This window comes from Erigeron canadensis, chromosome 1 (assembly GCF_010389155.1).
Source record: "Erigeron canadensis isolate Cc75 chromosome 1, C_canadensis_v1, whole genome shotgun sequence".
Taxonomy (NCBI): Eukaryota; Viridiplantae; Streptophyta; class Magnoliopsida; order Asterales; family Asteraceae; genus Erigeron; species Erigeron canadensis.
In genome coordinates, this window is record NC_057761.1 from 49,577,773 (window position 1) to 49,601,775 (window position 24,003).

The following is a 24,003-nucleotide window of genomic DNA, read 5'->3' on the forward strand; positions in this document are numbered from 1 at the left end:
CGTCTCACTAGCATTTTCAGCAAGAGTTGGTTTTCTGTATATATTATAGATTTTTAACATTCAATGGTGTATGACTCAACTCTGAATGACTTTGTTCTGTATTCAAAGGGATAGATCACCTGTTTCTTTTGTTTTATTTTGCAAGCTAGGTGGATAGATGGCATACATAATCCCAAAATTTTAAAAGCAATGAAAGAAATTAGTATAAACATCCAATTAATATACATCAAATCTTTTTAGTATAACTGAAAATGCTTATAGTATTCCATCTTTTGAAAGTCTCTCGCGCAACAGTTTAACACCCATGTACCTTCCAAGCATCATTACAGTAGCTTGAGGATTAGTTCCAGGAGAAAAATCAAAAGTTGAACCGTCGATGACCCTAAGTGCATCCACACCAAAAACTCTATAATCACTATCCACCACTTTGTCGACTTGACACCCTCCATGGTAATGCCATATGGTCATAACTGTGTCTCTACAAAACTGTTCTAAAGATCTAGATGCATTTGCATGTTTAGGCAACAAATTTACTGGCGAATTAGTCATGATGCGTAGAAGACGTGAGATGGGAAGGTAGTTGTAGCGAAATCTTGAAAATGATCTTGATTCAATCACCCTTTCAATAATTTTGATCCCTTCAACACATCTTTCCAGATCTCCCGGGTTTTTGAAGTAATTAAATGTGACTGAAGGGTTGTCATTTGGGTTTAATGACCTAAGCTTAAGATGACCCCGTGACAGTGGACCCATAATCTTTTCCAAGATAAACCCTCCAACGAAAGCACTTCGGGGAAGGAACCTCATTGCCTCTATTGCCCTATTTAGCGCCTTTTCTGTTCTCTGTTTTGGTGGCAAAGTCGCAAATTGTCCAATCTGTATAGCATAAGCACACTTATTATCAGAAAAAAAAAAGTAACTTATAATCATTAAATAGGGCTTATTACATCGGGGATGCTTTAAGTTATGCAATGTGTACCTTTGGGGAAAACATCCCAAAATCACGCCTGGTTCGAGTTCCACCAGAAAAGTGTTCACCGCTCGCGCCCTCGATGTAAATTCCATTGCTAGTGATGCCAACGACTTCAATGAGAGACACCTCAACCGGTCTAGGAGACGGTATGAAAACTGCATTCATTGGATTATCGGACATCCCTTGACCCACTAAGGGTTGGTTCAAAACCACAGATATACCATGGTCATCAAGGTGTTCCTGTGGGCCAATCCCACTCAACATTAGAAGTTGCGGGCTTCCTAGTGCTCCGGAACAAACTATAACTTCGTTACTAGGCCCTCTTCTTAAGTAAGCCCAATGCCTTCGCCCACTTGCATCTGTAAAGATCACCCCTTTGGCTCTTGGCTTTCTTTTCCCTACACAAAAAATTACCAAAATGGTCATCAATGTTTAAATACAGTATAACTCTTGATGTATCATATAATGAAAAACCCACAACATACTCACCCTCAGCTGTAAATAGTATTTTCTTAACAGGTGCGCGTAAATAAATTGTGAGCCCAGCAGGGTTTGCATAATGAAGCAGGTCTGCAGCGGTATGTCTACGTCCATTTGCATCAAAAATAGTCCGTCCTACTTTTGTACCATATAAATGGTCAAGTGTGTAGCCATTGTATGGGCGTATGCCAATCTCTAACAAGCTATTTCTAACTGCAGACTGCCACTGTCTCACAGGGGGATGAAAAGCCACCATCCTTTCAACCCACCGGTATGAGTGATTGACCAACTTTGGATCCCACCCTACGCTAGCAACAAAATCTGATCCAGCCCGTGAATAGAAACCGGCATTTAGGGAGGTTCCACCCCCCAGCACACGGGCCCTGGCATTAAATACGCCGTCCTCAGAGACAAAACGTTGGGAAGGGGATTTTGGGGAGAGATCTGAGAGGGCAGCCCCAAATGTTGATAAGTGTGTGATGTTGGGGTTATTGAATGGAGAGCCTCCACGTTCTAGAAGGAGTACGGAGGAGGTTTGGGAAAGTGTCGCAGCTAGAGGGCAGCCGGCAGTGCCTCCCCCAACGATAATGTAATCGTAGTATGACACCACTGGAGCTGTTGTTGCTAGGTGCATAAAAGGGAAGCCTAGATCTGTAAGTGATACAAATAAATTAGTTATATACTACTCGTAGTAATTAAGATGTAAGGACAATGTCCTAGCTATCAATCCAACTTTTTTGCAGGTTACCACGTTACGAGTATTAAAGTTGACATAATCAGTTTTTGGACGATGTATTTTAACACGGGCTACGTTTTAACTTGAAAGAAATGGTGTGGAACGCACCAAACTGATTAACAACATGCCCATTGTTCATAAAACTACCCCAAATAGGCAAGGTCAACCCAATGAATTTGTCAAGTCAAATAGTATATGACTTTATAAAGACAAAGCCACCAAGCAGGTCTGGTTTGGGTCGGTGGGTTAACATTTAAATTATCCAAGTCAAATCTGTCACATGTTGGAAAATTCAACCATGACTTGTGACCTGCTAACCGGGATATGACCACAGTTAAAACTATCAGGTCAAATGTAGGTGGGGAGGTACATTGGTTTCGGGTCAAACAAGTTGGTTCAAAGTAAAAAGGGTTTGTTTTAGGTCAAATTGGTCAAATGGGTTCAAAAGTAAACAAGTTGGTTCAAAAGTGTTTGTTGTTGTCCGTTTCAAATCCATTTATTATCATATCTTTTAACATATTTACAATCTAGTATATGTGTACTGTATTCTGTATTTTTTTGAGAACATATATAAATTTTCTTCAAAAATATAAATATATTGTATTAGAAGTTAAAAGTAAAAATAATATGTAATATTTTTGAAAGAAAAAAAAAAGAAGAAGAAGAAGAATATGTGATATTTGAAACAAAAGTACAACAAACAACAAAAACAAACTGAGTCAGTTTTTTACATTTCTTTATGTTTTTATCTGTTGTTTCTTTCTTATTTCTCATGATTAACGAAATAATAGAGGAGGTGCAACTACTTTTCTTTACAGTAGTTATATTGGACTTCTTTTTTACATGATCAATATCATCTACTTAGTAGATCTAAAATTTGGTTATTTTTAAAAAAAATATATATCAAGTCAAGCTGAGTATGATTAGAATTTTAGATGTTTGATAAACACGTGGTCTAATCGTCTAAACCAACTATTTGTACTATGCATCGTAGATACTTGAATTGCCATTTGACCCGGCGATGGAGATAACTTGATTTAAGTTCACATAGGAGAAAGAATTACCTTCGTAGGCGAAGCCAAGTTCATGAAAGAGAAACAGTGTTGAGAGAGCGGCAACCATCTTTTTCCATGAAGAACAACGCATTTCTACTTTGTGTTCTTTAATGTAACTGTGTGTGTGTGTGATTCAGGTTGTGAATGTGTATTTTGTGTCAAGAACAGAAGGGTGAGTGTAAGAATAAGTTGTTAAATGGAGGTAAAATTGGCAAAATGTATAAGTACAAAGATTTCCTGGCCGGTTTTGTATGATTGAAAGTTGTTCAACAGTAAAACCATAAGCACATGTATAGCATTCATATACCGTCCAAAATTATCTGTGTTAGATCCGATAATTCTCAAGAAAATCCAAGAAATGTGACTACAATCATACACATTTACCAATATATAGATGCATTGTGCATGAAAATTGGCTTATACCGTACCTATAACAAAACAGCCACATTTTTGACAGGATTTTATTAAAACAGTTATGTTCAAGAGTCCCAAATGAAAGTAAACCGAGTAGCTTATAGAACAATGCTTGAAGAGTACTTCAATTCACTCACAAGGTTCTTGTACAGACAACTTATTAGTTGTTGTAATCTGCTCTTTTAGATATTGAAGAGTAAGATTAGAAATGAAACGAAACCTGTTAGCACAGTCACAAGGAGATATCCACATGTTTTTTTCTCATCTTTTATCACATGATGTATTATTAATAACATCATTTTACTCTGTCAAATAATGTTAAAATTTAGAACAATTAACTTGAGAAAAGTTTATAGTTGATGCATATTTAACTTCACACTGCACATAAAAATCTCTTCTAATCTATAGTGTTAAATTTTAAATCAATGAGGCCCCATTTCATAAGTTCACTTTGGGTTGTTTAAGCGGTTAAGACTCCCCTAAGTAAATCACATTACTTGAGAAGAAAAAGCACAGCTTTAATATCTAAAACTCACTAAAAAGTTTAAGATACAATCACATTTGACCTCTAAAGTGTATGATTTAATGTCAGGAAACAGAGGTTGTGCGCCCTTAAGAAGCAATGACCACTCAACTAAAACCTAATTATATATATTTCGTATCAGTATTGAGAGTTGTAGGTCAAACATGTGCAAATAACCGCCAATATGCAGATTGCTAATGATGGTAATAAAGTAACATTTAAGAGTCTGCTTTCGCCTGCATACCCTCCTAAGGTTATGGTAGCATCTGCAATCACTCGAGCAATCGACCCAGCTTCAGTTGACAAAAGTCCACCATTAAACGTCCCACGTGATAGCCTTGATGACATTACCCGAGACAGAAGTGACAGGTTCACACCTGAAGCATCATTTAGTAAACAATGAGAACATGCATAGGCAAGCCATGATCGAGGAACATGTTTCTAAATAAGTATGAGTTCAAATGGATGTACCTTCTAAAACTTCAGCAGAAACAAACATTACTAGGCCCGATATGACATACTGAGTCACAGTATAAGGAATTATGATGTGAAAACTAGCAATTATTCCCAAACAAACCATGATTTCGGATGCTAATAAAATCTGTCTGAAAAACCAACAAAATGAAACCATACGAACAATCATAGATAAATGAACAAGATCTTTGATGTTTAGGATTTTTAAAGCACATACAGAAAGTAGTACAGAATGAATGAAATTACAGACCTGTCTTCAAACATGTTGCTGATATTACTTCCAATTACCACATTTACAGGAAGTACTGTCAGGCCAAGGCACACAAGAAATATTGAAACTTGACCAATAGTCCAGTTGAAATAGTATGTTGTGATGACACTAGATCCTGCCAACAAGATCTCCATTGCATATTTCAGCATGAAATATATCAACAACTGAACCTGATATTCATAGATTAACTTATTAGAGTGAATCAAGAGACATCACATAAATTTAAAGTTGCATGTTTGACCTCAAAAGGACATCACAGAGTATCTCGTTTTATCAAACTTGAAATACTTTAGTTATATCGACTTTTTGTCCGATTAATTTGGCATACACGTGTAACTTGTGCAGAAATTAAACCTTTACGGAAGGTGTGAGTAACTTGTATGCAGCTCCAATGGAGTTAACCGGTGCATGCGAGTCTTCAGAAGGTACTTCACTCACGTCACCTTGATCTTCATCTTGGTACGCCTCTGAACTTATCAGCAACGGCTGTGTTACACCATTTTCAAGAGCATCACTCTCTGTTTGACCTATAGTCAGTTGCAAATTCAGAGTTTTAAATAACAGTATGCAGTTATGCACCATTAACTACATATACTGTTTATTAATACAAAATAAAAACCAGAAATTAAAAGTAAAAGATGGAATTCAGCATACTCGCATCATATTCAGGGACATGATCCTCTTGAGACAGATGAGCGGGTTCTTTAAATGAAATCGACAGCCAAAATAAGTACAACAACCATGCAATAGCCATAACCCAACCAGGTATCGTGTTTTGGTTAATTGTGATCATGTAAATCTTGAATTTAACTTGTAATAAGCCAGCAAGTGCAGGGCCGCAAGCCATACCAAGAGCACTAGCACTAACAAAACCTGCTGAAGCCTTCATTCGGATCTTGAGAGGTACACAGTCACTTATATATCGCCGGTTCACTGCTCTAGCAGAACCCAGACTGAAAAGTTCAAAAAATGCCAGTTAACTAAAAACACAAGTATTCTGCATTCTCATAACTAGTTTGACATCATAACTAGAACTACAGAAGTGTAACTTCTAATGTAACACTTGAATATAAATGTTAAGGATTGTGAACTAAAAATTCAATATTTTTGACCTCAAAAGGTTGACATACCCACAAAAGACGCGACCAAGTAAAAGCACCGCTATCGAGTTGAAATCATAAGCCAGTGCATACATTGCATTGCCCACAAAAAGAACGACACTGCTAAAAACTAATGGTTTGAAATATGATTTGTTAGACCAAGCACTGAAATAAATGGAAGAAAATATCTGGGCAACAGCCATTGCACCAATAACAACCCCACAAACTGTTGCTGCAGCTCCAAGGCTCATAGAGTAGTCATCTGCTGTTGGGACAATAATGTATGTATTCACCATATAAAGAAACGTATTCGCCAAGTTTAATAAAAGTGACATGAAATGGTATCTTTCATCATCAACTTGTTCTTCGTTAGGCGTAGGTAACTCATCGTGGATTATAAGAGCATGTTGCCCCAAAAAAGTTAGGAAATTAGTTGAGTAACATAATCGGTCTACTGCTGCTCTTATGGCATTGATTACAGGATCCTGCAAATAGGATTTACCACATAAGCATATGACATTGTCACTAAAGGTGGCAATGCTGACCCGTTTACCTTAAATAATGGGTCATTTGGGTTATATTTTACTTTAAATGGGTGATGGGTCAAACATGTCAAATGGGCTAAACCCTTGTATTGTTTTACTTAATTAAGATTGTTTTACCCATTACTAAACCAACCTACCCTTGTATTATTTTACTTAATTAAGATTGTTTTACCCATTACTAAACCAACCTACCCTCCAATCCTTTACTTATAATAAACTGTAAACCTGGAGAGGACGAGTAGGTTGATCATAAATCGATTGGTAACTCCCTTGAAAATCCTCAAGTTCTGCAAGGTTTCGAGATATTGCTCCTACCACGGCCCCTAAACCCTGAAAAATCCATTACATTTCATTAAAGAACAAAAATTTTTTAAAATTTAAAATATCATGGACTTGAGAAAATTACCACATGCTTAAATACTTGTTGAAGCTGGGAATATGGATGATTTGCACGAGTCTTAACATAGTAATCAGTGAATCTGTAGCCTAAACGTTTGTCAAACTTTTTAAGGATCTTACGAAGTCCAACTGCGTTTATCTCAACAAAATATAAAAGCTCTAATAAATCTCTTCCAATGTCTCTATATGCTTCTCGTAAAGAAGCAATCTTCGAAAACTCAGGCTCAACTTGGAGCATATCTTGTTGTTCTCCAAGCTTAGCTATCCTGCTACTAAGAATCCCTTGTTGCTCCAATAAAAATAGAACGATTTTTTCAATCTGCATTTATTAAATATGAATAGCAAATATAAAAATTACTAATAGAATTCATAAATAAAAGAAGATATGTTTGCATAAACTTCACAGTTGTACCTGGCTATCCAGCATTCTTGAGAAGTCTTTGAGAACATATCTACGTTCACAACCTTCGGTTTCAACCAGGCGAGCATATTGTTTCACTTTCTTCTTCATAAGCTTGTAATTGATGTAATATCTGATAAATCACCATATATACATATATACATGATTTGGTTTTATGCAACTATGCAAGAAATGAAATATATATTTCAAGATATATGCAATGTACCCTTGCCATTCTTCTCTCTGTCTGTCCTTCAGCTTTTTGCCAAAAGCAACCATTTCACTGAGTAAAATGTAGTACAAAACTAATAAAATGTCAAAATAAATTTATAAACTAAGCTATAATCTTTCTTCCATTTCTTAAATTAAACAAAAGAACCCACTTAGAGATGAAATTCTAATACAACAATGTACCTTCTAGTCCATCAATGGAACAAATTTTATTCACTAAATTTTTAACCAAACACCAAAACCCACACCAAGAATTGGAAATTGAAATATAAATATGTAAGAACTTTTTTCGTGAAAAGATGCCTAACCTTTCTTTGCATAAATTTATATAAATATCAACAAAAAACAAGCAATTTGTGTGTGTTTTGGTAGATAGAAACAGAGGATCTTTTTCTTTTTAATTTGCATGAAATTGAATGAAAGATTTGCATGAAATGCGCTTTATAGTTTTGAAGAATCAGGGAAGAAAAGGGATTGGATTAGAAAGTGATGCTTTTTTAAAAGAAGAAGGTGGTATTAATATGGTTTTCTTTTTTGATTACGTTTTTCTTGCCTTCATTAATAATCATCCTTATAATTGTTTTTAATTATCTTAGAGGAAATATAAATAAATGCGTTGTACCTTAAATTCTTGATATTGAAATAACGACCACCAAGGTGGCCTTAGTAGTTCAACGTTTTGATTTCTTTACAACGGATCTCAGGTTAAATATGAGTCATACACGCACCCTGAAGCTAATGGAAAATACCTCATCCAGTTCCTTTTTAGACTCTAGAATATCGAAATTTGGTCTAACCATCCCTAAACCAACCCGGGTGTAAGCATGATTCACATAATTTCGGGGTGGGCACCGGTCAAAACTCTTGTTGCATCTATAGTGTGGGTTAAAGATTGATCATGTTAAGAAAGACGCATAGATTTACATGAAGGGCACCACCTAATATTCTTCTCATGTAACAAGATTAAACCTTTCAAACCCTCAAATTGAGGAGAGGATTGTCAAGGCAGCCATTATGGCATAATATGATTTGACATTATTCTGTGCATTAAATTCGACTTACCTTGTATAGTATATCATATCATGTTACCTATGAGAAACAAAACAATTTATCGAGTTGAATTATATTTTTGATGGAAGTACAATCAACGGGATATCAAAAAGAATTGGAAAGCCATCTTTCTAGTAACATTTCACATGTATTGTTGTTGTAAACAACTTCGTAGAAGTGGTGAATTATGATTTCAGGGTAAAATCATCAGACAATGAGATAGGTAAGATCACAGCTCTAAAGTGTACTGGGGTTATTACTGACAATAATGTTTGCAGCATTATCAAATAGTGATATCATGTTGTACAGCGAGTCTAATGACAAATTAAAAACTAAAATACCCATAAATGTAGAAATTTCCTTTTCAATGTTTTTCCTGCATAGTCAAGGCAACATCACTAACACATATAAGGGTTTATGCCTTAAAACAAAAGAAAGAATAATATCTCTAGTTTGTTGGTATCGACATCAAAAAAACCAAAGCACAATTTGGATGTTGGGCTAATCAGGATACAGATGAAGTTAAATGGTAAACAAGTCACATACTAACAAAACTGCTCTCTAATCGCATTAAGCCTCAATCGATGGTACAACTTTGTATCTCATTCTATATGATACACACAATATGAAACAGGGATTTCCCAAGTTGTACATAAACTGACCTCTACTAGCATCCTTTTGCTTTCCTAATTCATAACTTGGCTTTCTGTTTCACAGATTGCGACATTAGCCCGCTGACAAAACCACCCTCTTGTGCACAATTGTTTTCGGTTTTTGATGAGCCAACAAGTGAATAACACTGGTCATAGTCAAGCAGCTGGGGCATATTCTTGAATAGCAGCTGCGAGCTTGTCCCTATCCTCTTGACTCTTTGTTCTAATCAAGAAGGTCCGTGCAACAACTTTGCCATTCTCACTCCCATTATCATCCTATTACCAATTAGTAAATAAATAACCCGAAATAGTAGAGATACATAAAGTTATCCAGTAGAAGACAATACAAAGTCACTACACAAATTTCCAAAAGCAAACACAGAATATGCATGTTGTAAATCAAACTTCCCCAGCATTCTAAGTAAAGTAACAAAACGAACAGGTCAGGCAGGCCGAGTAATTAGGCATAACAAATTTGGGCCCAAACAGGTATCTCATAAATTTCTGTGGTACGACTTCAGTTGGCTGAAACACTCATTGTCAAGAGTTTAATAAAAACTTGTGTCAAACAAGATAACACTCAGCAGGCCGAGTAATTAGGCATAACAAATTTGGGCCCAAACAGGTATCTCATAAATTTCTGTGGTACTACTTCAGTTGGCTGAAACACTCATTGTCAAGAGTTTAATAAAAACTTGTGTCAAACATGATAACAAAACTACATGTCTACATTACTTCAAAAGATATCTAATTGCTTGTACAACGTTTATGAAATTAACACATTAAAATACAGTTGGGTTGACGTCCACCCATATAACATGCATCCTTTTTAAGCTAACTTTCCTGACTTTTATTCATTTAGCCATTAGAGATAAGAACAAAACCCATATCAACCAATCCATATATATGTAGCTTAGAATTCCCACCTCTATATACAAGTCTGCATGCAAGATTTGAGTGACTGCAGATTCGTTTGATCTATTTTTATTAGAGGTGCAAAGGATGTGTGTAGCTATAGATGAAATTTGTGGCAAAACAAGGAAAAAAGGTTGGGGCAAGTACATGAACTTACCGTGGTATGAAAGATAGCAACAATGGAATTCTTTTGTAAGTTGGTCTTTATGCCTGGATATAGCAATGCATTAAGCAACAATCTTCCCACCTGTCATAAGTGTACAAGATGACATTATATGATTATAAGACCAATGTTGAAACTTTTGGAAAATGCATAAACATAAAAAAAAAAAAAACAGAAACAGATAGGTGTCCAGTGATATGAAGCTAAATTCAACAAGCATATGGATAATCTCAGAAAAGAACATACATCGTTTCTCATAAGAACTGTAGGTTTGGAGTCTTTAGTGCCTTTACTAACACCTTCTTTGCATTTAATAGATAGTTGTCCAGTGCCTTTATCTTTCCAAGCATCTTTATCCGCCGGATCAGTTGACTGGGCATATAAATAGAAGAGAAAGTCGGATGACCATATGAACCACTTATTCATTACATAAAGAACACCTCAAATTATATAGAATCTTTTAGTATTGGCATACAAATACAAAAAAATAAATTAGTTGGACGATAACGCTTCCAATTTTGTATGTAGCATTCATTAAAATTGTGGTCCATAACTTTCCTAATTCAATATCAGGGCAATTATTTGAAAATGTATTGAACTTTACATCTTTTGCTATTGGATGTATTGAGCAAATGTGTATCTGACCTCCTACAAGTTATGCGATGACATGACTTGACAACTGTTATGATGACTTTGTAATGATGTGGTAGTATATATATGGCTGCCACATCATTAAAAAACCAGTGACATGATTAAGAGGTCATGGGGTCCATAGAATAGCAAGTTTTGAAAGTTTGATACATACAAAATGGAGTTCTAAAGTATGATTCATACAATAGCAAAAAGTTTCCCAAAGAACTTACCCTGTATTTTATTGAGTGATATATTAGGTAACTGATATGATATACAGTCGTAGTAAATCATACAATGTGACAAGTCAGGCAGGCTTAGTAGTATGATACAATATGTATCTAGCCCAAAAACTACTTCCCTAATAATTACCTTCACATATAGTTTACATTTAACTTCATGAACTACTATGATGCCAGCCTCTTTGGTCTTCTTCAAAGATGGGCTGCTTGGCTGCTCAATGTCATCATCTGTTACATAGTAGTTTGAGTGTTAAGAGACCAAAAGTTTATTAACAGCAATGGGAACACGAAAAAAAAAACCATAATGAATGCTTGATGAAATCATATGCCGCGTAAAAGTAAGTTCATAAAATTTGTTACAAAAGTAAGAGTTAACCATTAACATATAATGTCTTACCGCCATCCGCATCATTTGCAGCATCTGGCTTTACAGAAATCGAACTTTGTCCGCCTAAGAATAAGAAAATGAAACAGCTCAGGATTATTTTAACTCCTCTGAAATTGTAAAACTGGAAGAGTGACAGGAAACAACGCATACCAAACGAAATAGGAGCTTGATTGTTAAAGAGAGACCCAGTGTTCCATGAAGGCGTGAAACCAGAAGTTGCAAACATCGGGGTAGTTTGGAAAGATGGAGCATTTGCAGTTTTCTGTTGAAAGAATACATTTGGTTTTTCCTTATTTTCTGTAACAGGTGTTGCCTGAGTGGCCGGTGCACCATGTCCTACCAAATTGTCACTCTTTGTCGAATTTAGAGTTTTCTCTTGAAAGGATACCTTTGTGTTTTCCTTATCATTCGCAACAAAATTATTCTGAGCAGTATGTGAAGGTGTAAAAACTGGAGTTGAAAACATGTGGGTTGATTGAGAAGATGGGGGATTTAAAGTTTTATCTTGAAAGAATCCATCTGCATTATTCTTATTTTCCGTAACAAGTTTCTTCGGAGCAGCATGTTCAAACACATTGTCATTCTTTGCCGAATTTAAAGTTTTTTCTTGAAAAGATACATTTGTACCATCCTTATGTTCTGTAACAAGTTTCTTTGAAGCAGCATTTGCCCCTTGTTCAAACAGATTGTCACTCTTAGCTGAATTTACCTTAATCCAATTGACAACATCGCTAAACTTATCCTATATCAAGAAGATCAACAAATGAAAACTATTGTTCTCCAAAGAAAAAATCAATCACTTTTGCATAGCCATAAGTTGAGATTCTACCAGAATATTGGAAGCGTGGGTCAGATAATCACGTACTCCATCTTCCCAAAGCTCATCCGGGTGATCTTGTAACTGAGATTGAACCCAACTGCTCACAATCAGAAAATACAAACTTAATGCCAAAAGGACAAACAAAAAAAAAAAAGTAAACATCATCATCATCATGTAACACGCAGATAACGAAACAGCATTACTCGTAAGATAACAGACCTTGCGAATTGGTTATTGAGAGCTCTCACATGTTGTCTTGATGATTCAGCCCGACGCATATCCAATGATGAAGTCCCCAACCCCAATGATTTCTGTTCAGCGGCCCGTTGTGAACCAAATTGCGGTACCATAACTTTCTTATTCTGAAACAACAAAAAACTACAATAAGAACAAAACCAATCCAACATTCATATGATAACCAATCACTTAACATATATCAAAACCACAATCAACTAACTAAACAAGAATTTGTTACCATTATATCCCAAATACCAACTTATTTTAACTTTTCAGTTTTTGAACTTTCTGAAAGCTGATTTGAATTATATTTAGCATATTCAAACAAGAACATTAATAACTTAACTTATCTTATTAATAATAATAATAATAATAATTAGTACTTCTTTTTTTTTTTGACAAATTTGCCATTTTTCTAATTCAATTCATCTCTTTAAAAGTGATTTTCCAATCAGCTAAAATAAAAAAATTATCCAACAGCATAAACAATCAAACACAGCTATATATATAACAAGATTTAAGCTTTTACAGCTGATACAGCTAAAAATATAAAATTTAAAATATAACAGAAAAGAAAAAGGAGTTATACATACAATTGAAGTAGTATAAGTATCTGGGGTGGAATCTGATACAGCAAGTCTCTTGTTTCCTTTCATCTATGAATATATATGGAAAAATAGATATATATCTTCTTTTTTATAATTCGCCGTAAGACGAATTAATTAACTTTGATGTATATTAGGGTTTTGATATTATTATTTTTCTCGTATAAATCTGTAGAATTTTTAGTATAATGCTTAATGGAATATGCATAAATTAAATATTAGTAATAAATATGTTTTTAGCCGTTAAATTGAGGTGGGGTATTATGGATATTAATTACCACCGTTGGATTTGATTGATAATAATAGGGAGTAATAAATATTGGCATATTGCCCCATGCCCGCCCACATGATAATGTCGGCCCAAATATGAACTTGGGCTCTTTATAGTTTAATAAGGCCCATTGTCATTGTCAAATACTCATACGGTATCCGCGCAATGCAACGGTGATGGCAGCGTGGTAATGATGGCCGCTACGGCAGTAGTGGCATCGAATGGTGTAGCTAGGTTGAGGTAATTGTAGTTAATGTAAAGGTGATAGTAGTAATGTTTTAGAAGATGAAAGTTTAGTGTGCAAAAATACGAGTAGTTCATTAAGGATAATTAGATAATTTCTTATTTTTATAAATAGTAAAGAAGGAGAGTTCACTAAGAGTAAATTAGTCATTCTAAATTCTCCTTTTTCTAACTTTTTGAGTGACAAACAAACTTTTACGAACAAGGATTACTAACTTACGTGGAACAATAAAACAAGGAAAGAGAGAATGAAAAAAAAAAAAAAAAAAAAAATAATTGTATTGGTATATACTGATAGTATACATGGATTAGTATACTTTGGTAAGTATGGATGTAGCCTGTGAGTTTATTGCTTACAAAATATATTACATACGCAATGTCTTTTTTTTACCATGATCTATTCACATTTCTATAAACCCATATCATATGGTGAGTGTTAGGACTCCGAGTTATGCAATCAATATAATGAGCATGGACCGGTCTAGTATTCTCTGGTCCTTGTCAGTCCTTTGGTTTACCATACCTTCAGATCTTTGGTCTATGTTTAGTGGTTTGGTATCCAAGACTATACAAATATTCGTTAACGCTTTTAATCAGAGGTCATGGTTGCTATCACAAGAAACGATTGAACATAAAACTAACAATGTACCAGAAATCTGATTCCAAAGACAATATCTTGCCATTTAAACTTCATATATCCTTCTGACTATGGATTCAAATAAACATAAACATCAAGATTGAAAACCAACATACATTCCACATTACAAGCTTACAACCCTACCGAAACCTCTTTCTGCTGAATCTAAAACAAAAAAAAAATTAGAAAAATGGAAAAAACCGAGAGCCTTTTACACCATTGGTCTCCTTTCATCATTAGTTTCCTCATTTCTTTCCTCTTTAGGAAAGGATTTTACTTGTTTTACAAAGACATCTGACAGTTTAAGCTTCTGGGGAAACTTGTGATCTGGCAACATCTTCATTATTATCCCCACGGCTATGAGTAACAGCCCAACCGCATGTTGTTCAGACATGGGTTTTGTAAATATAATATAAGATAACAATAATGTTACTGCCTTTCTTGCTGTTGTTACCTGCAGACACCACAATATGAATCTCTAACATATCTGTACTTTTCGATCATGTATGAGATGTGGAACTAATAGCTAGTATAGTTACCAAAGCTGTGGTTGCAGCCCCGAAAATCGCAATGAGTGATAGAACAGATACTTGACCGACAAATGTTGCGACAGCTTCAAAAACCAAGACCCCATATACATAAGGATGCTGCATGTTTAATACCCATATCAAGAAGATCATGAATTGGTGTAAGGTGTGGTCCTTGACTTGACTTTCTTTAAAAACTTTGTTGACTATGTTTAAAAATGATATGGCAAGTTCAACCAAGTTACCTAGGAATAGATGGATTCGGATTCCGAATTACAGTTTTAAATCTTTTATCTTTATTTGGTCAAACAGATTATATCAAAGAAGTACTTTTCTTATAAAAAAAAAAAAGTCATGGTCAAACAGGGTCAAATGGTTTGAAAGTTGCCCAGAATGTATGTGTAATTTATATAGCTTCCTAAACTTCTGGTCATTCAAAAACTTAGTTTTGTAATTGAAATTCTTCTTTTAATCATATTTAACACACTAAATATTTATAAGAAAGAGCCGAATAGAAAGTATTTTGGGTTAACCCAACATGTTTCAACTAGTAATAGGAATACCCGTTTTGACCCTTTACCCAACCTGGCCGCCCCGCCCATTCTCGTCACCTCTAGCATGGCTGTTAGATGCAATGTTTGTCTATAAGCACAAATTAAACTGAATACATAGCACTTACTTCAGAACATGAATTCCATGCTCTGAACAATTCTCCTGTCATAATCATTGGTGGAATCAATAAAGGTGTTCCCACAACTGTCGAGCAAAATAGCATTTCCATCTGAAAAGTGTGATAAAAATGTGAGTGATCAAAGCAAGAACTTGTTTTTTACCTGAAGTTTCATGAATGCTTTTGTGCTTCATACCTGAGTAGTATCACGATTAACGGTAAAAATTGCTTCTTGCAAATTACCCAAAAAGGAGTCCATGATTAAAGCTCCAGAAACCATCACAACGCCTATAACGCTAAAATTTGGAGACGTGTTTGCATCTGCCAAGGTAAAGAGTATCAAGCCAATAACTAATAGAACAGCAGAAAAGTATTCTCGTGGCGGGTACTTCCTTCTCAACCCGGGAATGAAGGCACCCATGATCATAACAGGTAGAACCTGTCAAAAGTTTCATTTTAAGATTAAAACAACAATTTTGGTTCCAAAAACATCATTTTGGGTCAAAAATTGTACAAATACCTTTGTTGATTTGAACATTAATTGTGCAGGATAATTGAGATAAGCCAAAGACCCTTTGGTTAGCCCATGAGAGCCCATAAGCACCGCAGAGAGCTTAATATACATGTTCCATGGGTTCACCATCTGCTCGGGGGTGAATCCTTGGAAGCGTAGGAGTGTCAAGTATACAAAGCCTTGAACAAAGGTGAAATACCATCCGTAGCTGAATTATTTGTTATACAAATATGTCAAGATTTTTGAATAATAATTGCATATCTTTACATTAACGTGGAAAATTTAAATTTGTTTTATGATGTACCTGAATTGCAGCCTGTTATATACATATTCCTGCAATGAAAAAGAACAATAATAGTATCAAATACAAATTTAAGCACACAAACATTATATAGAATATCGACTACATAATATATCAAATATCATAACAAGTACATACTCTGTTGAACACGAAACATAACACGTGAATTTGAAGAACAAACAATATGATACAAGTATGTGTGCATAAATGTCTGTTTTATGTTAATTAGTGTTTTATATGAGAGAAATGAAGGAAACTAACCTCACAAATGCCATTAATAAGATACCCAAAGAAAAACCCAGAAGAGCAAATGAAAAATTGTTGCCATTTTGGTTTATCTGTTAATGTAATCCCAAACAAAGTCCTTGTTTGTTCTTCTGCCTTCATCTTACTGACAATTTGTTAAACATGCCGCATGCCAATAATCAGATACAAAAAATACACATTGTGATTCTCTGAACTTCACCGATACAAGTTTCTTGACACAAGAAACAAATCAAAACATTTGTTTCAAATAACTTCTCTTTACTTCTCGAATGTCTCGAGAAACAGAATGGAGTTTTCTCTTTTTTTCAAGTTTATGAGTTTTGACAAGGAAAGATAAAGCCAGATAAACCAAGAAATATAATCTGCCTAATTGAAATTTTTTTCCTCAAATTTGTTAAGGGGTAAGGGGATAGATAGATTAAAAATAATTGTTCCCACAAGAATGATTCCTTGAATGAAGGAGAAAACATCTCCTCTTTAAAAGGAATTTTCATGTTGCATGAACAAGAGAGAGACACACCCTAAATAAAATATAATTTAACCATTATACTTGTCCTCCAACATTAAACGAATGTAACATTAAATTACATCAACTACATTAGTAACTATTTGAGGTAATTGAATATCTTAAAACAAAAATGAAAATATGCTGCTTTTATATAGAATTTAGTAGGTAAATAAAATCGATACAATTACATTTGATAGATACATCATATAAAGCTTCAATGGGAGAATGTGATTCATACAATTACTTGCTACAAAATTGAAGTTTCTCCATTTCTTTTCTTTTACTCTCTTTTTTCCTTGGCCAGTTAGCCTGCTGCAACTAACTCAACTTCTGCATCAGTTTCACCATCGATCATTCCCGATTCTGGTTCTTGGTCAGGTTCTGCTTCTGCATCTGGTTCATCAATTTGGCCAGGCTCTTGACCGCCATCAGTGTCAGGGGTTTGTTTTTGGTCGGGTGAAACGTTTACAGAATCAGTGTCCATTGGTGCTGCTGACCCTTCAAGATCTGGCCTGTTGCCATCACCATCAACCTCACTTGCAGGTGTTGCAATCTTTAAAACAACAAAAACAGTATTGCGTTATCAAAAACGCTCTAGAATATTTGAGAAGTTTACTGAATTTTCTATATTCAGAAAACTTCACAAAGAATCAAGCTTTATAACAAATACTACAAGAAGCAAAATTTTAAAGCTAAATTTGTTAAACAATCCATTAGAATATGGAACATTAATTTGGAGCCAAATGGTCAAAGTTTATACCAGATTCTCTTCTGATTGATTTGCAGCAGTTTTGGTTTCTTCCTTTTTAGCACGTTTTGACTTGTCACTTGGTTTAGCTAGAACTTTTGATCGGAAATCAGGTGGCATAAGTTCCAAGGGAACAACTCCTTCCACACCATGATCAGTGAACTAAAGGAAAACCAGGTCAAAGTTTATTCCAGTAGATAATAAATAATAATAGTGGCTATATCTTATGTTTTGAAAAATAAATCTCACTCGAGAAAATCCCTCCAAATCCTGCCTTGCTGAAAATCGAAGGCCTTTCCAGCAGTAAACCTGCAATAATAGATGACCAATAAGATTACTCAAATTAGACTTGAAAATTCTGCTTGTTCAAAAAAAGAAGAAGAAAAAAACTCGAAACTAAAGCTACCTACTTACCATCTTTACATCAAGACAAAATTAAACCAGATTCATTCACAGTTTCATAAATAAAGACTAACCCGATTGTTTTGGTGATGGTATTCTGCTTCAATTCCGGCAGATGGATCCATCTGTGATTAAACAGAGATACAGATTGGTTTTATGTGAATGAGACCTTAGAAACTAGTGTAGTGAAAGATATCCTACAAAAATATAAAAGACTCCATACATATAAAACTTGGAAAAATAAATATCTTACATCATCGGCTAAAGGTTTCCAGTATTCTGTGACAGCAGGTGTGCGTACACGTTGAGAGTCGGTTAGAGCGTTCTGCAGGAGTACCAAACAAAGCCAGGAGATTGGTTAAAAAATGACAAATAACAATGGTACACAGTTTGATCTTTGAGATAAAACTCAAAATTTAGAATTTGAACTTCTACGGATTTTGATAGAATTGGTTTGGTACATATCAACCAATTTGTTTATTAGTATTTGTAACCCTAGCTAGTTAAGCACCAAAATTGCCTCTAAGGCTGGAGAACTCCATTAAGTTTAAAAAGTCGGAATGCAACTTTCCCTACCGAAGGTGTAACGCTCTAGAAGAAACCAAACACTATCTGTAAACTTGAACAAATATTAAACTGATATATTTGTAACTAAAATAATGGCCCTAGAATTGTTTGGCGACTGAAAATTGTATCATAATAAAATAAATGATAACACACTTATAAACTCACCGGATTTTGTTCTGACCATTTCCATAATTGGGAAAGTTCTTTATTTCCCAGTCTGTACCTTGGACGGCTGAAAGTGGCAACAAATTAGAAGCTAAACAATATACATATTCTCCGTAATCATGCATCTTTAACAACATCATTTGTTATTTGATAATAACACCATCAACATTGTTGCGAAGACGCTTACCGTTTTTTCCCTCCATCTCGAACAGTTTTCTTTTCATCGGGTTGTTTTTCAAATGGAGCACAACCATCACGTTTCCACCAGACCTACAAAAGTTGAATACAAAAGAACAACGTAAGCTAAAACAACCTCATTTTCGAAATGGCTAATTGCACAAGACGGTAGCAAACTTTTTGTCTAAACTTTTTCTTTCATAGGTACCCAAAGAGAGGGAAGCATACCCAATTTCTTTCTCTTTCTAATATATGCTCAATGCTATGAAGAAATTTTTCTCCTTTGGGTGGTGTCATGATCAAAAGTTTTTTTACTCGTTCTTCACATGATTTGATCTCTTCCTTCTACAATAAGATATGGAAAGTTGTCAAATTGTTCATAAAGAATAAACACAAACATTATAAACAAGATGGACCTAGGTATCACTAACCATAGCATCAGACGGTAAATCTTTGTCATTTTTCCCAGGGGCCTACAACATATTAAAAACGAGTAGACAACTTGAAGCATAAAGTTTTGATATATACCACACATTCAAACATGTAATATCCAACATCTTATGTGCTGGTTACCTTAAGATAATCAAACAAGATTAGGCACTGAACAAGAATATGGCGTCGAAAACTTGGATCCTTTAACTGTGATAGACCAAAAAACGTAAAAAGCTCATAGTAACCAATATTTAAGTATTTTAAACTTTTAAATACGAATAAGAAAGTTGATGGTTTAATAAGCAGCTCAAACCTCTAGACCCATTAAATTACTGCTTGTAAGATATTTTATACTGAAGGTTGCTGCTTCATCTTCAAGATTGTTAGCACTACTATCTTCATCACTTAAAGGCTGAGCCTCAAATGTATTCAGGACAACCTGGATATCACATTGAAGGGAGTAAGGAAACAAAAACAAATAGACATTTATTATGAATAATTGCTACCATTCCCAAAGGCGAATATGAATAATTGGTGATGAGACTACATTAAAAAGTTAACCAAGACAAAAAAGAATACCGTCAAACAGGAAGAGAACTTGTGCCACTTGGTGGTAGCAAGACTTATGGAAGCAGGATTGCTAAAGTACTCCTGAAACAATATTCAACTTATTAGTAGGTTTAGATCATGTAATCGGAATTAATTTTTCTGGGGGGGAAATTCATTACACTTACCTGCAAACTCCAAAAGGTTTTGTAAAAGTTGAAGTCGATAGAAATTCCTGAAATTCATACAAGTCTTTTAGCGATGTACTTGAATACAAATAAAGATTATTAAATGGCCAAATAGTGTTGGTGGTCCATTGGTAAGGTCTTTGACCTTGGGAGGATCCACCTGAGTTCGAGTCCCACTTGGCCAAATAGTGTTGGTGGTCCATTGGTAAGGTCTTTGACCTTGGGAGGATCCACCTGAGTTCGAGTCCCACTTCCCACATTTGTGGGGGTAGATTAATAGGAGTTTTTCGAGAGTCCTTTTCATCCCAGGCATGCGTGTAATTTAGGAGTGGGAGTAGAATAAAATGCCGTTCTAAAAAAATTGTTGATATCTAGAATTAAAAATATTTGTTATAAACAACATAGTTGAAATCCAGTCATATTTACAGGATAAAGAAAATTAATGTCAGGCAGCGTTACACAGTACACCTGAAAAGCCCAGTGTCTGTTCTTTAGAAAGGTGGTGTGGCCCTTAATAGCATCAACAGTCAAACTGCATAAGAATCAAGAGTCCAAGATACTTACCTTCTGGTGCTTGCTTCTCATATTTTGTCTCATTTGAAACATTGAAGACTCCTTTAATATTGACAGCTGTAGATGCAAAAGGTATAACTTACCATTTGAATTCATAATTGGAGGGAATATTTATCGTCATAAAATGAGAAAAGAAAATGAAAGAATTACCAGATCGCTCAGACAAAGGGAAAAAATGAGCAAGAAACATTATAATACGTCCACAAAACACCACGTCATTTGCCTGAAAAATGACTCAATAAAAGAAAGCTTAGTAATATATAACAACGAATTAGGTCTAGAAGATTCCCTTAAATGTCAGTAACTCATTATTAAAGGGTATTTATCAGGTTTGGATGAAATACCTTAGACAGACGACGAAGAAGTTGATTACAAGTTCTTAACATCACAAGTTTTCCCCTTGTAAACAATTCTGGCTGTATGGGAGTTTAAAAAAATTAATTTCAAATTATTAAGGGTTAAAGATAACAAACTTATCTAGTGCCTTAAGTCCCCATAATAGTAGAGATTTCACATACCTTTCCCAAAATGTCTTGCTTACTTTCTATATAACCAAAGACATCTTCACAGTTTCTCATAGTGGACATCTCTGTTAAATCTTCCAAAAGTTGGAATATCATGCCGCCTTCAATGTGTTCATTTTCACAGAGATATAGCACGATATCTGAAGAAAAAATAATACATATGCACATTCAAAAAGATAGACCAATAACTTATAAGAGTTGAACACCAATGTTTTAACCAACAAATGTATTTGATATCAGCATCTACTCACCAAGAAGACGAGGTATTTGCCCCTGTGTGCTTTCACTATCATCAATCGACTTACCATACCACATAGTATTTTCTCCCGATTGAGCTGCAGCTGACTAAATCAAAAAAGAGTAGGACAGACCAATAACAAACAATCAGTAAGCTGAAACATGCCAGGTCTCTATCACAACAGATCAGACATTTCATTAGCCCGCTTTCAACCATTCGGTAAAGTAAATAAAACCATAAAAAGTAAAAAATCCTTAAGTCTGCATAAGTAAAACAACTATTACATAACTATAAAAAAAGTCCATAAGAAAGAAACATACCACTAGCTCTTGGAGAAGTGTTCTTAAAATATTCTCCAACAACTGGTTCTCCTCCTGGATTAGTTTTGTTTGCCTCTGCAAATAGTAAATTTACTATCAATGCCTAAAGAATATAGCAGACTTATGAGTCCATTTAACCTCGGGTAGGTCGGTCTACATCTCACCTATACAGGATTGGGTATCATTATTGTATATATACATTACGAATATTAAATAATCTTGATTTTAGCACTTAAATTGATATACGGAGCCATAGTTATAGGTGTTGGCGTCACTGCGAAAAAACAAAGTACGGCCTAAATAAAACTAAGCATGGTTAGTGTACACGATAGTAGAGCCTGGTATGTTATACAACCTGCACTCTGATATCAATAACTGTGTGTAACGTGTATTGAGCCTGGTACGTTAACTAGCACGCATTTTGTGTATATTTTATGATGCTTTCTCGCTTAACCTAAACGGGTAATTTAATCTATGTATCTTCTTAGTTTAACACAGCACATTGTCCTTTGTAATATCCAACTTAAGTGTATATAATATACAATTATCAACATCGGGTATCGACGTATTGTATACGGTAAAAAATATTAGGAGAGAAGTGAGTAAGCAAGTAACCTGAGGGTTGATGGCAAGTTGAACAGTTTGAAGAGCAAAATCTTTAGGATTTCCACCTTCTGTTATTACTTTTCTGAATAAATCCTGTTTTCATTCATCTTTTACATTAGTTGTACTTAATTCCTGGATATAATAATAATTTAAAATTCAAATGTAATGTAATGTATGGAAACAGATAGTAATATAACAATTAGGGTTTACCATTCTGGAATCAGAGAAATTACTCTGCTAATTAAAAGTAAGATACAAGGCAGAGCAAAAACAGTTTATAGTTATTTTCTTTCTTTCTACTGTTTGTTTATATGGACTCCACCCGCGTTTTAAAAGACAAAAACAGAAACAAAAGAAATGGTGATGATGATTCTTTTCGTCTGTTCTCAAACAAAGAGAATTAGCAGCAGAAGATGAAGAGCTTGGGCTTTGTTTTCCTAGAGTTATTGGTCTTACAAATCTTGGGCCTAGGCGACTGGGCTTCCATAGAATATAACCCTATTGCAGATTTGCACTATTGCGGGCTTGCGGCTTTCCTTTTATTGTTAAGGAATTTCATTACATTTTTTTATTTCGACTCAGACGTGGTTGGAGGCAATTTTAACCAACAAACGTTAGACCTCACGAGATGCTGAGCATACGCTGCAGTCTCTCAATCCCCTCTTTGTGGAAAATTCCTAGATGGGAAACCCAAGGATTGTGTTAGCCGAGGCTCGAACCTACAACCTTGAGAAAACCCACCGGGGCCCCACATAATGGGAAGTGTAAATTGAAATAATAATTTAGAAAAATAATAATACACGCAATAGTGCATTCGTACAAGGGAGGTGCCATACGTGTTTATTATGTGTACCTTACAACAATGTAAAACACATTTGGTGATGTATTACGAAAATCTGGTGGTATTCATATCATTTCTCTTAGTAAAAAAATGTAAGTTTACCTATAAAATTTTCCATTTTCAATTGCACAAAGCAGGTACGTCATTCAGGGGCGGTTTAGAGGGTGGCCAAAGTGGTCGACGGGCCGAGGCCTGATTTTTTAAGGGGTCCGATTTTTTCTAGTTTTATTGTTATGTTTATACGTGTGTAATTATTTATGTCTATTGTAAACTCTAACAATTATCTAAAAACTAAAACATATAATTTGACACATAAAAAGCCCACGTATATACCTTTTATTGGATTAAAAAAAGAGTTATCATTACTTATCGAAAATTTGAAATGGATCAAGCAGCGCCTTTTCAATCTTTCATTGTTCCACTTTTTATTTATT

At 34.9% G+C, this 24,003-nt stretch overlaps 4 protein-coding genes and 1 pseudogene across 4 annotated transcripts; all 5 read right to left on the reverse strand.

Annotated features, from left to right (window-relative positions):
- Nucleotides 1–255: 255 nt before the first annotated feature.
- On the reverse strand, nucleotides 256–3,335 carry LOC122594115 (protein HOTHEAD-like). Its single transcript, XM_043766594.1, has 4 exons — nucleotides 3,254–3,335; nucleotides 1,463–2,104; nucleotides 980–1,371; nucleotides 256–876 (listed from the first exon to the last, which is right to left on the reverse strand). Exons 1-4 carry the CDS (start codon nucleotides 3,333–3,335, stop codon nucleotides 256–258), a joined length of 1,737 nt encoding a protein of 578 aa, XP_043622529.1.
- A 958-nt stretch (nucleotides 3,336–4,293) lies between these two features.
- On the reverse strand, nucleotides 4,294–7,649 carry LOC122594125 (annotated as a pseudogene).
- A 1,470-nt stretch (nucleotides 7,650–9,119) lies between these two features.
- LOC122604651 lies at nucleotides 9,120–13,475 on the reverse strand. The gene is made up of 9 exons (XM_043777528.1): nucleotides 13,293–13,475; nucleotides 12,682–12,824; nucleotides 12,472–12,559; nucleotides 11,793–12,384; nucleotides 11,652–11,705; nucleotides 11,385–11,482; nucleotides 10,629–10,754; nucleotides 10,377–10,466; nucleotides 9,120–9,580 (listed from the first exon to the last, which is right to left on the reverse strand). The coding sequence occupies exons 1-9, from the start codon at nucleotides 13,353–13,355 to the stop codon at nucleotides 9,461–9,463; spliced, it is 1,374 nt and encodes a 457-aa protein (XP_043633463.1). The 5' UTR covers nucleotides 13,356–13,475; the 3' UTR covers nucleotides 9,120–9,460.
- Nucleotides 13,476–14,523: 1,048 nt separating this feature from the next.
- LOC122585630 (UDP-galactose/UDP-glucose transporter 2-like) lies at nucleotides 14,524–16,881 on the reverse strand. The gene is made up of 7 exons (XM_043757758.1): nucleotides 16,729–16,881; nucleotides 16,471–16,499; nucleotides 16,173–16,374; nucleotides 15,849–16,091; nucleotides 15,662–15,763; nucleotides 14,995–15,102; nucleotides 14,524–14,909 (listed from the first exon to the last, which is right to left on the reverse strand). The coding sequence occupies exons 1-7, from the start codon at nucleotides 16,852–16,854 to the stop codon at nucleotides 14,667–14,669; spliced, it is 1,053 nt and encodes a 350-aa protein (XP_043613693.1). The 5' UTR covers nucleotides 16,855–16,881; the 3' UTR covers nucleotides 14,524–14,666.
- Nucleotides 16,882–17,361: 480 nt separating this feature from the next.
- Nucleotides 17,362–23,077, reverse strand: LOC122606869 (THO complex subunit 1). Its single transcript, XM_043779754.1, has 21 exons — nucleotides 22,939–23,077; nucleotides 22,738–22,821; nucleotides 22,123–22,197; nucleotides 21,816–21,909; nucleotides 21,559–21,704; nucleotides 21,385–21,456; nucleotides 21,191–21,263; nucleotides 21,032–21,097; nucleotides 20,468–20,514; nucleotides 20,313–20,384; nucleotides 20,047–20,172; nucleotides 19,875–19,940; nucleotides 19,733–19,774; nucleotides 19,530–19,646; nucleotides 19,312–19,394; nucleotides 19,125–19,191; nucleotides 18,646–18,717; nucleotides 18,467–18,517; nucleotides 18,240–18,299; nucleotides 18,003–18,152; nucleotides 17,362–17,795 (listed from the first exon to the last, which is right to left on the reverse strand). The coding sequence occupies exons 1-21, from the start codon at nucleotides 22,939–22,941 to the stop codon at nucleotides 17,547–17,549; spliced, it is 1,815 nt and encodes a 604-aa protein (XP_043635689.1). The 5' UTR covers nucleotides 22,942–23,077; the 3' UTR covers nucleotides 17,362–17,546.
- Nucleotides 23,078–24,003: the final 926 nt, after the last annotated feature.